Below are 17,769 nucleotides of genomic sequence, written 5' to 3' on the forward strand. Positions count from 1 at the left end.
GATAATGAAAAAGCTTTGTTGATGCTGAAAACACGTGAGGGCCTAATTTGGGGTGAAAGGCATTGGTCATATAACAATTAAGTTGTTGGACAACCTGGTTTTGTTGACTGTGTCATCATAAGCACACTGATGTGGGACAGAATTCTCTCACATCAATGTGGTCTTCACGAACTGCTAATGATTCCTGTCAGTGGTTTCAAAGCAGACCTATGGGGATAATTGGTTTTCTATCATTTTTTAATACAGTTGTTTTTATTTTTAGCAAATTTAACATTTACATTTAGCAGACGCTTTTATCCAAAGCGATTTACAAGTGAGGTACAAGGCAGCAAGAATCTAAGTCAAGGACAAAACGTCAAAGGAAAGTCTTACCAGAAAAGTGTTCACATTTCAAGAGATGCAAGTGCGAGAAAGAGCAGAAAGGAAGCTTTTTGTTTTTTAATAGATTTAAGTGCACAGGAAGATGTGGAAGAGTTCTATTTTCAGCACTTTTTTAAACACCATTTTCAAAATAGTACAAAATTTAATTGTAAGAGCCAAAACAGCTTTAAATATTTAAGTAAGATATTGTTATTTTTGTGTCAAATAATTTCATTATAATAAGTCAAAATTGTGCCATATGTTTATAGTAAATTACTCCGTGACCCAGGGTGGCAGCACATTCAACAAAAAAGGAATAGAGAACTGTAGAAATTGCTGAGTTTGGCAAAATTACCAGTTTGGCTGATAGACTGAAACCATTCATCCAGGTAGTAGATGACGCTCATAATAGTTGTGAATCCCACACAGGAGGCAGCGCCTTAGGGGCTGTCAATTGTACATTAAGGTGGACACAAATTGGAGCATCTATGACAAACCCGAAGTTCCGAGCAACAGTTGTAAGCCAAATACTGAACTAATGTTTACTCTTTGACTGAATGAGCAAATTAAAATAAAAAGTGGAAAATGTCAGACCTAGAAGACGACAGTGCAATTATTGAACCTTGCCACAAGAGGGCAGGCTTGTCCAAAGGACGGATTCTTGACGACTAACTGAATCGGTGCATAAATGCAAGTAAAGTTGAGACAGTTGACTGCAAGATCAAACCATATTGAAAGAATGGAAAATGACTCAACTATAAAGCACATTGAACAAATACAAATCAAAGCTTACAACAAATTTTGCAGATTTTATTGAACTTATTGACACAGTATACTTTATCTTTAAGAAGATGAAAAGGTGGCAGACCTGGAGTACTGGTTTCAGCCTAAGGATTTTATACAAAAAACATATGCAATATTATTCTATTGCCCCCAAGTAATTGTTTCCAACATTAAATGTTTCTAATATTGGAGCACAACTAGGGCCCGGGTGTGTATGAGCCATCCAAGGGTCCACACTGTAGTTATTTGTTTTATGTAATGTGTGTCTGTGAGTAATGTAATTGTTTTATGTAATGTGTGTTTATGATATATGTCCGTGTACTGATGATGTCATTAGTGACATCATATGGCTTTGATAGTTTACCTTTGATAGTTGCCTTTTTAGTTAAGCTTTTAAGCTTGTTGAGCAGTGGTCAAGGAAACAATGCAATGCTAGGGTTTGTTAAAGAGAGATGCAGTTCAGCTCAGCTACTGAAGGGTGCAGATGTGACATGGTAGCTAGAGCACAGGAATTGACCGTGTGTCTCTACAGCTACACACAGAACCTTTTGCGGTCCACACCTCCTTGTAGTCAATTCCTGTGCACACGTCTGCAGCCTTCAGTAGCTGAGCTGAACTTCATGCTTTCTTGTAGTCAGTTCCTCTGCTACCGGACTTTCGGTAAAGTTGTTTTTGACACTGAGCATCCTTAAAATACACATGTTGACCCAATGATTCTGGAAGCTGACTAACAAGCTTTGCTCGAAGATCACAGCAGCAAGCCTCAGCCTTTACACTCCCACAGCACCAAAACACCCCCTATCAACTTCATCTTTTGCCTCCTCACACTGTACAGCCACATAAACGACAACAGGTACGTCCTCACCAGTGTACGTCGTCTGTCCCTGACTAAGATTGAACTCATTGCTGACATTCGGACCACATGATGCAACGAGGCGTGCATGTTTCTTCAAGATCCAGCTTGATGCGTTAGAAGCTGCAAGAGCTGCGTTCATTTCCAATTCTTTCTCTAATCTTAGCCTCTTCCCGCTTCCTTTCTGCCCTAAGCTTAGCTTCTTCTAGCTCTAGGGCACGTCTTTGCCTTAATGCTTCTGCCCTCGCCAATACATTAGCTCTTTCTAGTTTGACCTCAAGGCAAGCCTTTGAAGTTGCAGATGTAACAGAACTCGTTCTGGAATTCCTAGATCTCCTTGAAGACGCTACAGACACACTGTCCTCATGAGCAACACATTCATCTGCCTTACGTGCTTCCTCACGACGTTGACGTGTCTCTGTTAACCAGCACGCAACCTCTTCCTTTAGTTGTCTTAGTGTAGTTAACTTCGGCTCACACCAGTTTTTCTGATCGGTTTTCATTACTTGTTCGAGCCCAGGAGCATGGAATGTTTCTTTGAGTGAGGTATTTATGCTACAACACTCACCAAACGGTTGAACTCTGGGAACAGCTTGGTTTCCACAACCTTGTAGCAGCCGTCTTCCATGAGACAGCGGAGCTTACTCTTTTGTCTCAACAGCTGCTCCAACTTGGTCTTTCTGGCCATCAGATTTTGCAAAGCATTCTCCATGGCCTTGAGACTTGGCTTATCATATGACAAAGAAGTGACTCCTATGGACTGTTTCAAATGCATCTGCAACAAAGCGTCATACTGGCAAGACAGCCAGCAATGCTGGATATAGTGGAGTACGGTCCACAGCATCTTCTGCTGCTTTTGAATGACTGAAAGAGGAAGCAGAAAGAGCAGCTCTGCAAGTGCTGCAGCATTAAAGAAGAATCAAGCTCTGGAGATGAAGGAAGCTAAGAGCTGAAAAGGGAAAAACTGGACATACAAATGGCACTTGCTGTCTCTCATGCAAAAATAAAGGTCTATGAAGAATATGAAGAAATTCAACCACAGGAGCCCCAAGCTGCTTATGCCATAGAAATGACACCTGAAAGTCCACAAAATGAATGCAAAGCTGAAGTCCTTAATGACAGTCCTATAATGAATTATGTTAGAGACACTTCATACAGAGATGACTTGCATGATGTTAAGCCTCATGTAAGAGTACATGAGCCCTACAAGTCTATCCCAGTAAACGCTACAGAGCCACCACACCACCAGACTGACAAAGGAGACTTATACAGAGTGATGAAACAACAAGCAGATATCACAGACTTGCTTTTGAAGAGTCAGCAGTTGTCTCTACTGCCACAAAAGGGATATACCATTGTCCCATGGAGACCCTCTTGAGTTCTGATCGTTTATAAAAGCCACTGCAAACAGCAGTGTGTTACGGTTAGTATTTCAGTATGTCAGCAAGGACCCAAGTCAGGAGACGGCAAGAGGACGTATAAAGAAAAGGGTATTTATTTATAAAGAAAGAGAAGGGGTTAACACAACTAAAAATCACTCCACAGGAGGAGGGTAAACAACTTACTGAACTAAAGGTAACAAAAACAACAAACTAAATACTTACAGGGTAATCGAAAAACAAAACCACGTAACAAGGAGTGACGAAACCATAGACCAAAAACTTTGACAGAGTCCAGACAGGGATCAGGCAGGATACAAACTTGTGACAAATGCGGACAGCGTGCTAACACATAATACAAACCGGCAGAGAACACTGGTGAGAACAGGATATAAAATGACAGGGGAACAGGTGAAACAAATCAGGACAAAAAAGGAAGGTAAAGACAGCAAACAGACTCACAGGAAGACACACAAGAGGATCAATAAAATAAAAGCCAAAACAGGAAATAAAGCTAGAAAACTTAAAAAGGGGACAGTACTGTGACACACTGTGGACAAGTGGTACTTTTGGAGCAATATACTAGATGAGAATCAAGGAATTTAGTAAGAAAGTGCCAACACATGGCTGCAGATTGTTGGTATAGAGAAGCAACAAGATTGCTTCAAGAGAGACTCTTAAATTAATTAAATTAATTAAAGCTGAAGATGGAAAAGCACTAAGCTCCTTTTCCCTATTTCTCCTAAGTTCCTGAAACACAATGGAAGATGTTGTATATATGGAAGAACTTGATAATCCCACAAATATGAGTATCATACTCTCTAAAGTGCTGTATAAAGTCAGGGAGAAGTGGAGAGCTTTTGCATTTAATGTAAAAGAAACCAGAGGTAGCAGAGCCAAATTTGCAGATCTGTTGAGATTTGTAGATCAACAAGCAAAAGTCATTTTGAATCCACTTGCTGGACAGTTTTGCTGTTTTTTTATCAGTTGAAAGGGAGCGATCCAGCAAGCCTGAGTTCAAGAGGGATGTTTCATTTTTCAGCTCTGGCTTCAGAAAAATTTCTGAAGCTTTGTGAGAGACATCTCAGTTTAGAAGAATGTCATAAAATGTAAGCAAAAACGATCATGGAAAAGATTGAGTTCCTTAAAAAGGCAGGTCTGTGTTTTGGATGTCTTCTCAAGGGTCACACAAGTAAAGACTGTAGACTGAGAATCACCTGTGAGCTCTGTGCTCAAAAATACCGTGGTATGTTGCATCTTGAAAGATCAGATGGGTCTGTTACAAGGAAAGTTACAGAACAAATGACACAAGATGATAATCCAGATTCTACAGCAGTTTCCAGTGCAATGGTAACCATTAAACTGGAAACAAGTGCCTGCATTGGGGCTGGGGACGATTGCACCTTTGCCATTGTGCCAGTCAAAGTAAAGTCAAAGAAAAGTAGCAAAGTGGTGGAAACATGCATTAATGGACCAAGGCAGTTCCGCTTCTTTCTGCACTGACACATTGGCTAGATGGTTGAAGCTACAAGTTTAATGAACTGAACTTGAGCTGAAAACTATGGCTCCAAAGCAGCAAGTGGAAATTTATATACGGACTCACAGACTTGGAAGTTAATGGGATTGACAGCAGCAACTTCATTCATCTGCCTAGAGTATTTACACAGTCAGCCATTCCAGTTTAAAAAGGGAATTTACCAACACAAAATTACATAGAAAAGTGGACTTATCTCAGCGAAGTCGAAGTTACCCAACGTCAATGCTGACATAGGACTTCTTATTGGAGCCACTGCTCATAAGGCATGAGAACCATGGCAGTTGATTAACAATAAAGACAATGGACCACACCTTCTGTAAGAACTGCACTTGGGTGGGTGGTGAATGATCCACTGGGAGAACATCCCGACAGTGTCACAGCAAATAGTGCACATGTTAAGGTTGGAGTCCATCGCATTTCTGTTGGTAATATGGAACAATTACTTATTCAACAGTTTAATCAAGATTTACAGAGAACATAACTCAGGGGAAGCTGGAGATGTCCATGGATGATACACAGTTCATGGATTCCGTTAAAAGCTCTGTGTATCATGCAGATGGTCATTATTATGTTGGACTCCTTAAGAGAAATGCTCACCTCACAATGTCAAACAGCAAGAATGCAGCAATACATGAAGAGTATACTGATTTCATGAATGAGATAATAGACAAGGGATAATGTGGTCAAGGTACCCGAAAAGCAACTGCTCCAAAAAGAAGGAAAAGTGTGGTACAGCCCACATCATTGGGTCTACCATCCCCAAAAGAAAACGTTAAAGAGTTGTTTTTGACTGTGCTGCCAGTTTTAAAGGAACCTCATTAAACACTGAGCTGTTACAGGCTCAGTGTTGACAAAATGGGCAAGCAACAGCAGAGAGCTTCTAGCAGCCATAGCAGATGCTGATAGAGCCATAGAAGTTAGGGCAGTAGATTTGGAAAATGATGTCCTGCCAATAGAGAGAGCACTTGGAGTATTATGGTGCATCCAGTCTGACTCATTCCAGTTCAGGATTCAAGTAAAGGAAAAGCCCTTCACTAGAAGAGGAATCTTGTCAACCGTGCGTTTCATCTACGATGCATTAGGATTCCTTGCTCCATTCATACTTCCTGCACAAATAATGATGCAGCAGTTATGTAAAGAAGCTTGGTTGGGATGAGGAGATACCAGAAAGATATGCCCAAAAATGTCATGAATGGCAAAAGGATTTAAAACAATTGTTTCAACTTTGCTGTGTGAAGTATAAGCTATCCTCAATGACAGACCAATCACAATGTCATCGGATGCCCCGAATGACCTTGAGACCTTGACCCCAAATCACTTTTTGTTGCTAAAAGAACAACCTGCACCACCACCAGGACTGTTTAACAAGGACGATGTCTATTCTTGTTGCAGGTGGAAGGAAGTGCAATATTTGTCAGACTTATTCTGGAAGCGGTGGGTTTGAAAATATCTACCCGTTCTTCAAGAAGGTCAGAAATGGAAGCAGGTAAAACTAAATCTAACCTGCGGAGGCATTGTTATGGTTGCTGATGATTCAGCCCGTAGGAACTCTTGGATGCTTGGGAACATCATTCAGACCATTTCTGATTCCAAAGGACTTGTGAGAAGAGTGCTTGTTAAGACAAAAACAAACATCGTAGAAAGACCTGTTGACAAATTTGATTTATTTGTGAGAATTTGTCCTGAAAACTTGCAACGTACCACGGACAGTGAATAACAATGTAAATGTTTGTTTTATGTTTCAAGTAGTTGAAACAACAGAAAAGGTATAGAGAACTGTAGAATTTTTTGAGTTTTGCACAAAACAGGTTTTGTATATTATAATAATTGAGAGAAGCTCAGTTAAAGGACCTTAAGATGGAAAAGTTAAGTTTTTGTCTGATGTGAATAAATCTTCAAAAAGCTGCTCGGGATCGACACATCTGTGAAGCCGTAAGTCTGTGGAACGTCTGGGATTTGATATTGACAAGAACAAGTGCCAAGAACAAGTAATTGTTTTTATAGACTTTGTATTTTCTGAATAGTAAACTGAGCTCCATAGAGAAGACAAAGAACGAAGGTTTTCTGCCAGTGAATTTACATTTATTTATCTGAAATGTAGCCAGTAAAATTAGCAAATTACAGATATACTTCTCAGGTTTATACTTGAATTTGCAATTTGAATTGACTGTTAGACTGTTTTCCTTTTTGAATATTTTGCAATATGGTTCAACTAAGTAGACTCTTTGAATAAGTTTGGAATATACCTATTTAACCTTGTTTGTTAACAGAGAGCGATTAGGTAAAAGCCAGACCTTTTCCCATGGTGGGTCATCCACATAGTGGTGGTGACGTTTAACTAATGCCACCATGGTTTAGCTAACACTATTTTTGTACTTCTTAAACTACAAAAATCCCAAAAGCGGTGTTCGTCTGCAAAACCTAACATGCTGAATCAAGTAATGTTCCTATTTTCCGTAGTAACGTTAATCCTGAAGCCAATGAGAAAATCCCTTTGACTTTTATCGTGGGACCAGCCTACAAAAAAAGCACCATCCCTACGACCCTCTATAATTTAAAAGTTGAGTGATACGTCTATTTATTGTAGTTTTTTTTTTTTTTTTACGAGCGTGTCTGTCACTTTAATGCTCGAGCCTGTACGTAAGCGGATACCATGTTACCATAGTAACAGCGAAGCCACAGCTCGTTTGTTGACCCTCTACGGAAGCTAATTCTGTGTGAATAAATTGTGCCAGAGCAATTTATTCCTCATTTAATAACAGAAGTATAACGCTCACTTCCGGACTGTGAGGTAATCGGATGTATAATGACGTTTAAGATTGATCCGATCTCAGAGAAGGTAGCATTAGCTACAGGTAACGAGGCGCTAGCTAGCACAATGCAGGACTGAAGCAGTAATGTTTCCGTTTTCTTTAAAAAAAAATATGCAAATATGACTTAATTGTATCTTAAGGCAGCACTGAAGCTTAAAACAGTCAACGCAATTGGCTCAGTAAGATATTGATTTGGTTAATCTGTATAATATTTATCCTTTGTCCTACATCTGTTGTTTGCTAAAGCGCACAAGCATTAACATTGCTTGCTGTGATTTTGAAAGAACTTCCACGATGCACGAAGCCAAATGCAAGAAACAGACATAACATTGTGGTGAAGTCATCAGCCACGTTTCAATTACAAGATCTGACAATTGCCAATAGGCCTAAAAGAGGAAAAAAATCTCGCGATGAATTAGAAACGATCGTTGAGCTAATGCGCTATAATTGCTGTTTAAGTAGCTTGGAGCTTGTTTCTATAACGTTAACTGTTTAGGTTGCACGCAGCTGAGAAACCGGGCTTATGTTAGCTTTCATTAACGTTAGACTCCAGCCTTAAGTCATTTGCCATTTAATTATTCGTGCCCATCAGAGTCTGAGAAAGTAAGGATGTCCAGTGATCTGGCGGGTGTGTGGGAGGTGGCACTGAGTGATGGAGTCCACAGAATAGAGTTTGAACATGGTACGACCACCGGCAAGAGGGTCATCTATGTTGATGGAAAGGTAAGTAACATTCTCTTAAGTGATGTTGCTTTTTTCAGAAGAAATACTAAACGTATGGCATTATACCTGAGGTATCATGTACAGTTTCTCTGTACAAGGTTAGTTTGATTAAATTGTTTAATGGTTAATTTTACACCGTGCTGCAGGAGGTATTGCGACGGGACTGGATGTTCAAGCTTGTGGGGAAGGAGACATTCAATGTGGGCATGTCAGACACCAAAGCAACCATCAACATTGATGCAGTCAGTGGTTTTGCCTATGAGTACACCTTGGAGATCAATGGGAAGAGCCTGAAAAAGTACATGGAGAACAGATCAAAGGTCACCAGTACATGGGTGCTTAACTTGGATGGCATTGACTGCAGGGTGGTCCTGGGTAAGCCTGTCAGTGTTTCCATCCCAATTTATTCACCACTCGCTTTAAATGTCGTTTGGCTATGATGTTTTGTGTCATATAGCCTAGTTTTGCATTCGATACTCAACATTTTCTGATGCAAACACTGACCAAAACGTTGAGTTTTAGTGGATAAGAACATCTGCTGGGTACTGTAAAAGTTAATCCATCTGGAATATTACTAACAGCTGCGTTTATTTATTCATCACTGTTCATAATTGATCAGACTGATATTTAGTATGACATGATTTTTACCCCTTCAAAACTACTCACTAATAATATTCCAGAGCTGAGGCTTGGCTCTTAAACTAGTTTTAGTCCCATGCCATCTACAGCGACCTGTGTCAAATGAGGGAGTTAATCCGTCTTGTAATCACACCGCTTACAGTTAAGCAGGTGGATTACCATTCAAAGCTACTGTACATAGTCTTCATTATTAATCTACATATTTCATTATCTGTAAAATAATCTAAATATGTGTGGTCAGCAGCAGAAGTCTTGATAGAGCTTTGCGTTAATGGATCCTGGCCACTAAGCTGCTGTTGAACTAAAATGCTAACCAAATGCTAAACCAAACTTGATTTAAAAATGTAAACACATAAATGTCAACTTGCCAGAAAGTGGAGCATTTCTTATGCATTACATACTGTGTTTGCATTTATAACTATTGTATTTGAAAAGTAGGTGGATATTCTGTATAAAGTTGCTCTTCTTAGGTGGTCTACTAAATAAGATAATCCTTGTATTTGGTTCTATGAATTTATAGGATGACCAGCGTTCTTACACCAACACCCAACAGCTTTAGAGACAAATAAACTGAAATCAGGTTGAACACACATACTTCAACTTGTTTTGCATTTGCAAAACAAACTTTTATTGCCAAGCATATCTACCGTGTGTTTCATTTATGTTAACTTTCTTCTAGAAAAAGACACCATGGATGTTTGGTGTAATGGACAAAAGATTGAAACTGCTGTAAGTATAATTAAACTATAAGGGCTTAGCTATATGATGGTTATCTTTCCATGTTTTCATATTGATTTGTAAAATGTAGCTGACCCTGACGTAAAATCAAAAGCCAAAGCTTTTTGATCTGTCGAGAATGAAAAATGTTACCAGCATTTAATACGTTTTGGGTAGAAAGCCTTCCTCTGTGATTCTGCCATTCTCTGCAGACAGAGCACCTCTATAGCTGACAGTATGGAGCTGACTGGAAAGATTTCTGTCTTCATTCACACTTCTGTCTGATTTGCACTGGCAGGGAGAGTTTGTCGATGATGGCACGGAGACACATTTTACACTCGGCGACCATAACTGCTGCGTGAAGGCAGTGAGCAGCGGGAAGCGGCGAGACGGGATCATTCACACGCTGCTCGTGGATGGCACAGAGATAGCTGAATGCACAGAGTGACTGTGTTCAGGTATGCCCCAAGTCTCAGCACCATTTTTTTCCCCTCAATCGCATCTTTTCCTTGAGTCTTAGTCTTTCACACTAGAAATACATGGAGAAATGCGAGGTAAAGACACGAGAAGAAAGGACACGAGGAAATGTATTATAAGAAACATGAGACATTGTTATCCTCTGAACCATCACATGCAGCGACATCTGTTTCTGATGATGGCATCTCAACTGGATCCGATGTCAGCTGGACTTTAGAATTAGTGTGGTGACTTTTGGAGTTTATTTGCTCATATACACACAACACAACTTATGAACAGAATGTGCAGTTACCACGTTGGTGCAGGGTGTTTTTTCTAATTTTAGATAAATGTAAATTACATAAAACTATATTTCTACCCAATACACAGGGATTTTCAGCCTCATTTGTGACCGAATTATTGAGATGATAGACAATTTAAATATGACAATTGAAATGTCTTAAAAAATTTTCCATGACAATATTATAAAAACTAGAAAAAAAAATCTTTACAACATCTTTCTTATAAGTAGAGAATGTTCTTCATGCTAATGATCAATCAGATCAGCACAGATCCAACACTTTCCACTTTTAATGAGATGGTCGAATTTGCTGTGGTTTCAGACCAGTTCAGTCAGCTGCAGCATCGTTTCCGTAACAGGTGTCCAACAAAGTGTTTTTTTTTGGTCTGATAAAAGACTTCTGTTAAAGGATGATCTTGTGTATCCTCGCTTATCTCTCTGCGATCATCAGTCCCCTGAGAAAATGCTCTGAATCTTACAAGAAACTTATAAGAAACATAAAAACTGTAAGAAAGTAGAGGTGTGTTTGTATGTTGTTTTTTAAATACCTGCAACACCGAGGGAGGAATTAAGGGAATGTCACTTAAGGCTGTTGGTCAGGGACAAAACAATGGAAACATATGCTTCTATGTTCTTATACTGTGGAGCTAATTTTAACCATATTGGTAAAGGTTGTAAGCTGTAACTAATATAATGCTTAGAGACACGGCCCACTCTTTGGGCTGTTTTAAAAGAGGTGTTGCAGCTCCTTTTCAATCAGAGAGATTTCCTGTCTCAAACATTTACCTCACACTGACAATGTTGAGTTGTAAATGATACTAATTAATAACATCAATGGATGTACTGGCTGTCTTTGCCCTCCAGGCGCTAACTAGAGCAGCTCACTTGGTGTTCTTTTTAAGATGTACTGTTCCTGTTGTCATGTTTTGTATAGGACTACTTACTTTCCAAATAATCCAACCACATACCTCCCAGACTGTACTATCCCTTCATGCTTACTTCTCTGTAGTTTTTAACATGGCCCAGTTTGTAAATTAAATATCGGGATACAGCAGCATCATTCCAGTGTGCACTGCCTAGCAGTAATTTTCATATTGTCATTTGTTGATGTGTTAAATGTTTTGTTTCGTTAGTTCAACCAGTTTACTTACGTTAAAATGTACTAGCTTTTAGCAGACTGCGGTAGATGGATAAAAACATCTTGGTTCAATGACAGTTTCATAGATGTGACACAGCTGGAGCTTTATTTACTGTGATTAGTCAGTTTCAAAGTGGTCATAAATTTACTCTTATTCCCCACTGTTTCCAAAATGTGTCTTTACATTTTGTAACAACATACATTCAGTTTATTGTGGTAAAATACAATGAAACCATTTTTTTAACCAATCAAAACCTTTGCGGTCCATTTGGTTGTCAAAGTCCCCATAGCAACTGAGTAATCTTAATCTGTAAATGGACTGAACTGCCACTGAAAGCTCAAATAAAAAACAATAGACTTTGATTTGTGTTTTTCTTTGTCAAACTACTACATATCCAAAGTGAAGGATGATCAAACTGTGATCTTTAACATGTTACTGTAATAGAAACATTATAAAAAAATTATTTGTCTTTAACGTGTTCTGTACAAAACCCGTAAACACATATTTTATGTTGTTAATTGTTCTGTACATATTAGAAAAATGTAAACTATTTAATTTTATTAAATCTGTTAATCGAGCTGCAGAGCTTTGTCATAGTCTTTGTTTTTAACAGGGACAAGAGAAAGTAGTTTCTAACAAAAGTACAAAACAATGAATCAAACATTTCTATATTGTTTTATTCTGATTGCTCTGGCACACTGTATCTGCCTTAGTTTGCTACAATTTTATCATGGATTTACAGTAATTGCTTTCAGGTTACAATTCTTACTGTCAGCCAAGGCTTTTTCCCTTAAAATAAAATCAATTGCTTTTCAGTATATAACCACTAGTAGAATTATCCGCTTTAATGGTGCTTGCAGATATGGTAAACTTTTTTCTATAAAACATAAGGTACAATCTTGATATACAATGCTTGTGTCATTCTTAGCAAAGCTAAATAAAGAATATATGTTAATTACCACAAAATTAACAAACAATTAAGAATGAATAAACTGAAACATAATGATCTGCTGCAGTAATGCAAAAAAAAGAAAAACAAATCAGACATTGTGATTCCTTTGTATTATTGTACTGCTCTCATTTACATGTTTAGAGGCACAGTTCCATCAGCCACAACTAACAGGATGTACTGTCAGTTTGTGTTAAAAGAGCCTCACTAAGAATCCAGAGGACACAGTGTAGGAAACACTCTTACATCCGTTCACAGGTGAAAATGAACCTGGGCAAAGCTTGGTAACTGCTAAATATGACAGCAATATCAGGTCCATGTACACTGTCGTACAAAGTCTGGGGATCTTTTCCTTTAGGAGGTGGCAGAATGAGAACTGGTTTCCCAAGGGTAGAGTTTCCTATCAGCACCTCAGCTTGTATAAAATAGAGATACTTGTCCTTTTTCTCCTTCCACAGCTCCCTGGCCTTCTTCACACTACGAGTAAAGTAGATCCCCTCTCCATATGCTGGGTCTGGGTACAATAGAAAATAGTGTCACTCCTTTATCACGTGTAATATTTCTTAATTTATAACCACAATTCTTTACTCCCAAACATAAGATGTCATTATAAAGTTACAGTATCACTTACCAAACATAGAAAAACAACTAAAAATTAGGTTACATTATCAAAAGCATCATACCTTCAGGTGGTGCGCACTCTGCATGGAATCCAACACGACAAATCATCTCACAGAACTGTGCAGGTATACACTGGAACATTGTTTGAGGATGAGTGACTTTTAGCTGATTTTTCTTTAGCTCAAACAGCATCTCCAGTACAAGGTTCTCCACTTTTTCCATCTAAATAAAATCAAATCATCATTAGTCTGTCATTAGTGGTGAAAAAAAGAAAATTGTAGGAAATACACTTGTGCATACCTTACCTTGACCACCCGCAGCCTTTCCTCTCTGAAGACAGACACTATATCTGAGAACAATGGGACTGAATGGGTAACTGTTTTTCTTTCAAAAGACGCTTTTTTCGTGGACATAAAAAACATGGTTTCTTCTTCCTCTGTGACAAAATCCTTTTGGACTTTGCAGAGCATGGCTTCCACCTGCAACCCAGCAACTACAACATCTTCAGATGAATACCCTTTTAGAGTTATGCTTGAATGACCTTTATCTAAAGACTCCTTGATGGAAATACGATTTCTGGTCAAATAGGACAGCTGATCATATTCCTGCTCTCCAAAATGCTGGATGAAGTTGTTAGAGATACAAATGATGCCTGAGGATTTGGACAGTAGGCCACTGAGCCATTGTTTAGCCTCACATACAGCTTCATTAGAGGTTCCGATCAGGTTGATGTGTGGAGTGGAAGGTTTAGTCTCATGAAAGTCATCCCTGGACTCAAGTTCTGGTGAAAATGACATAACAGAACAGTCACTGGCACATTTCAGGATCAATACCATTATTTCATGAACAGGATTTGTAGTAACAAACAGTCATTGTCCCCCTTTTTACTTTAAAATATGCCACTCTTTAAGAACAGTCACTACAAAAAAACAAAACAGAACAGAGAAAAACCCATAAGGGCTCATACATCCACTACTGGTTTGCAATCTTCCAGACAGCCATCTTGTGAGCTTGAAACTGGTTTTAGATTGGTGACCTTTCCATTGATAATTTTTCCACTGTTCAAGTTACTCTGTTTATGCATGTAAAACAGATAGTGGAACAACAAATTGTTTTCAAGAACCATCTCAGATACAACAGATGTTAAAAATAAATGGATAAGAAAAAATGTCTTATTAAAATTGAGCCTGAATGGAAAACTTTTTTTTGGAAATGTTATTTGAAATATTGTGTGTAATTTGTGTATTACCATGTCTAACGCTGGAATGAGATGTGTTGTGCTGGAGAGATGTCATATGTTGCTCAAAAGCCTAGAAAGAAAAGGTTATTTATATAAATATGTAAATCCTTTACTGTATTTGACACAAAAACATTTTCTTATTGTTATCAAATTATACAACGATGCCAACTCAAGTTGTGCACTGAACACTTCTCTGCAGGAGTGCCTCATTGTCACATTTCAAGTTAAAAATACATAAAACAATGGTATTTAATCACATAATTTTAAGATATCAGATGCAATCACTGTAACTTGCTCTTATGTAAATAAGACCACACAATGTCACCTTTAAAGTCAAGAGTATACATTTTACTGTATTTTGCTGGTTCTTATAATCTGTGCTCCTAAGTCAGTTTTTTTTTTCGTTTCACAAAAAGAAAAAGAAAAAGTTTTCTATAGCTCTTTAGGTTGTGATTCTTACCTAGGTATTAATATTTTAGCCATTCACTATACACACACAGTGCAATAATGCTTTGGTAATATCAATGACAGCATTTTTAAATACAACCTTGAATGTGTCATCATCAGAGGGAAATATGACAAAATAGACGCTCATCGTAATTCTGGGCTCTTTGGCGAACTCAGCCACTGCCTCTGACATTATCTTAGCAACTTCTTTCTTACTGAACCCCAGGCCTCCAGTGCCAATGGCAGGAAAGGCAATTGAGCTGTGTTGTCTCATAGCTGCTCTCCTCAAACAGTCCAATACTGAATGGTAGAGAACCTGTAGTTAATGAATAAGTAGAAAAAAATAAAAGCAGACAAATTAATTATGACATATGGTTATAAATTATTTATGATGTAATGTATTTTATATACATTTGATTTGGATATATCAGACTAGAAATGTAATATATTACTTTTGTTTGCACTTTTTGTAAACTTAAATTTAAACTCATACTGTACCGTCTGTGCTGACTGTTTCCCATTTTCAATGCATAAAGTATGATACACCTCTTTACAGTGTAGATTGTAGGGTTTGGTGGTAATGACATATCCACTAGAGGAAACGCTACGTAATTCATTTTGGATCCCAGGACCAGCTTTCTTCAATAGAGCATTGGAGATTTTACCAGACTGCAGGTTTAGCTCTGCTGATGTTGTGTTGACGATGACATCTGTCTGAGAAGATATAAAAAGCAGTTCGGTAAACAAAAAGGGGTCAGAACAAAATATAATTTTGTTAGTATGTGTATAAAACTAAATAAAACATATGACATCTGTTAAAATACAGTTTAAATCTAAACAATTAGTTCACTCAGTTCTTACCTGCTGCTCTTCAATTTTACCCTTCTTCAATATTAGAAGAACGTTTCCAATCGTAACAGTAGGTGTTGAAGTTTTGGCAGCACCTGTGCTTCTGCTTGCTGCTGCCTGACTGTATGTCATAGACATATGGGGATCAAGTATGTTATGGCAGGCCCTCTCCATTTCTTTGACTGTAGGCTCGTCATTGTTCACAAAGTGAATCTCTAGAGGAACATGTCCTGGATGGGAGTAGTTTTGATAGTACTGTTTGACAGTTGACACTATGGTGTTTGCACACTGGGTAAGGGGGTAGTTGAACAGTCCAGAGCTTATAGCAGGAATGGCAACAGAATTCAGATGGTTTTTCTTAACTTTGTCAAGAACACTCTTGATGGCCTGCTGCAATAGTGGCTCAGCCCTGTAAACATCACTGGAATTTGACAGTGCTGGACCCACAGCATGAATTACTTTCTTACAAGGTAGTGATCCAGGATTACAGACTATTGCATCTCCTGTTTTCAGCTCTCCATATGTTGTGATGTAGTTAACACTGTCTTTTTGAATTTGAGGGCCACCAGCTTCAGAAAGAGCTAGAGCAAGGCCACCATAATGCTGAAGGCGGGTATTAGCAGCATTCACAATCGCATCCACCTGGAAATTTGTGAGATCTGCCTTCCACACGGACACCTTCACACCTGAATTTAGCACAACAGAAAACCTTCTCTCTGGGGGGATTGTTGGCTTTTTCTTCTGTGCCATGCTCGAGGTGCTTTGAAGATCCACACCCCTGATTTCAGCCACACATCCAAATTTCATTTCAATGACATCTTTTAAACCAAGTCCACATTTTCTCACAATGTTAACTGAAGATCCATCAAGAAAAATATATGATTTACTGTCCATGGTTTCTAAATAGGAGAAAGAAACATTTATTATACAATGACACCAGTGTTTACTTTGATATTTAAGATGATCACGCCTCAACCGTCATCAATACACCTTGTGATTTACAATATTTTGCTATTTAAACAATACTTAGTGCCGTTGTCCTTTTACTCCACTAGAGGGGGACATGGACACTACATATTCAATACACAACGATCAGCCACCTCAGTACATACACCTGTACAATCTAATGGAATCCAGTACAGCAGCTCTGCAATGAGTTGAAACTGTCAGAAAGGCGATAATTCTACTATGCTTTTATTCTTTAGGTCAAAGTGGGTGGTGGACTGGTTATAACCGTGTAAAAGTAGAAATCGTGTCAGAACTGCTGCATTTGATTGTACAAGTGTACTTATTTGGCTAATCGGTGTATACAGTGCCCCCCCCCCCCTTAATATCAGTCCCATATTCAAATGCATAAAGTGAACGCATTTCCTGTATGTACAAATGTGCTAGTACTGCTTGGCCCATAATATGCATCATTTAAAATGAAATAGCTTGATACGCTTTTCCTAATATCTTTGTATATATTTTCTAGTTAAGCCGCCATACTTTCCACAGTAACTGTTTATCAGCGCGAGCGTCGACGGCATACGCTCACGAGACAACTAAACAGACTATGCTATGCTAATTTTGTCCCACGAAGCCTTAGCTAACGATAAAATATAAGATGTATTTCGACGCTAATAATCCTTTAAACAAGTCATGTACTGTAAATAAACCTAAAAGCGTATTTGCCGAGACAGGAGACTCACCCATTTTCAGCTGGAAAGCACCCAGGACTCGGAGAAAGTGAAAGAGCAAGAAAAGGCTGAGTTGCTCTCCTAACTGGCGTTTAACCAAGTGTTTTTTTTTCTTTTAGTTTTAATTTGAGGTTTCTTTCATATGACAACTAAACAACATGCTCTGCCCTTCAGCTGCAGCCTACCCTGCGTTAACTCTTCGTGGACACAATCTACAGCAACGGCAAAAATCCCAGTCGCCGTTTCTTTTCTTAAGAAACAAAAGTGAAAGTAAGGCAGGGCAG

The 17,769-nt window shown here is 38.5% G+C and overlaps 2 protein-coding genes across 3 annotated transcripts; one reads left to right on the forward strand and one right to left on the reverse strand.

The window, feature by feature from the left end:
- The first annotated feature begins 7,559 nt into the window (after positions 1 to 7,559).
- faima (Fas apoptotic inhibitory molecule a) lies at positions 7,560 to 12,062 on the forward strand. Of its 2 annotated transcripts, XM_067514901.1 has the most exons (6): positions 7,560 to 7,703; positions 8,318 to 8,448; positions 8,595 to 8,823; positions 9,767 to 9,816; positions 10,103 to 10,262; positions 10,338 to 12,062. In XM_067514901.1, the coding sequence occupies exons 2-5, from the start codon at positions 8,335 to 8,337 to the stop codon at positions 10,250 to 10,252; spliced, it is 543 nt and encodes a 180-aa protein (XP_067371002.1). In that variant the 5' UTR covers positions 7,560 to 7,703; positions 8,318 to 8,334; the 3' UTR covers positions 10,253 to 10,262; positions 10,338 to 12,062. The 2 variants fall into 2 exon arrangements, with proteins under 2 accessions (XP_067371002.1, XP_067371001.1); XM_067514900.1 differs by having other exon boundaries at positions 10,103 to 12,062.
- Positions 12,063 to 12,358: 296 nt separating this feature from the next.
- parp9 (poly(ADP-ribose) polymerase family member 9) lies at positions 12,359 to 17,639 on the reverse strand. The gene is made up of 8 exons (XM_067514899.1): positions 17,498 to 17,639; positions 15,819 to 16,705; positions 15,456 to 15,671; positions 15,058 to 15,273; positions 14,520 to 14,580; positions 13,576 to 14,051; positions 13,333 to 13,492; positions 12,359 to 13,163 (listed from the first exon to the last, which is right to left on the reverse strand). The coding sequence occupies exons 1-8, from the start codon at positions 17,499 to 17,501 to the stop codon at positions 12,892 to 12,894; spliced, it is 2,292 nt and encodes a 763-aa protein (XP_067371000.1). The 5' UTR covers positions 17,502 to 17,639; the 3' UTR covers positions 12,359 to 12,891.
- Positions 17,640 to 17,769: the final 130 nt, after the last annotated feature.

Source organism: Channa argus, chromosome 9 (assembly GCF_033026475.1).
Source record: "Channa argus isolate prfri chromosome 9, Channa argus male v1.0, whole genome shotgun sequence".
Taxonomy (NCBI): domain Eukaryota; kingdom Metazoa; phylum Chordata; class Actinopteri; order Anabantiformes; family Channidae; genus Channa; species Channa argus.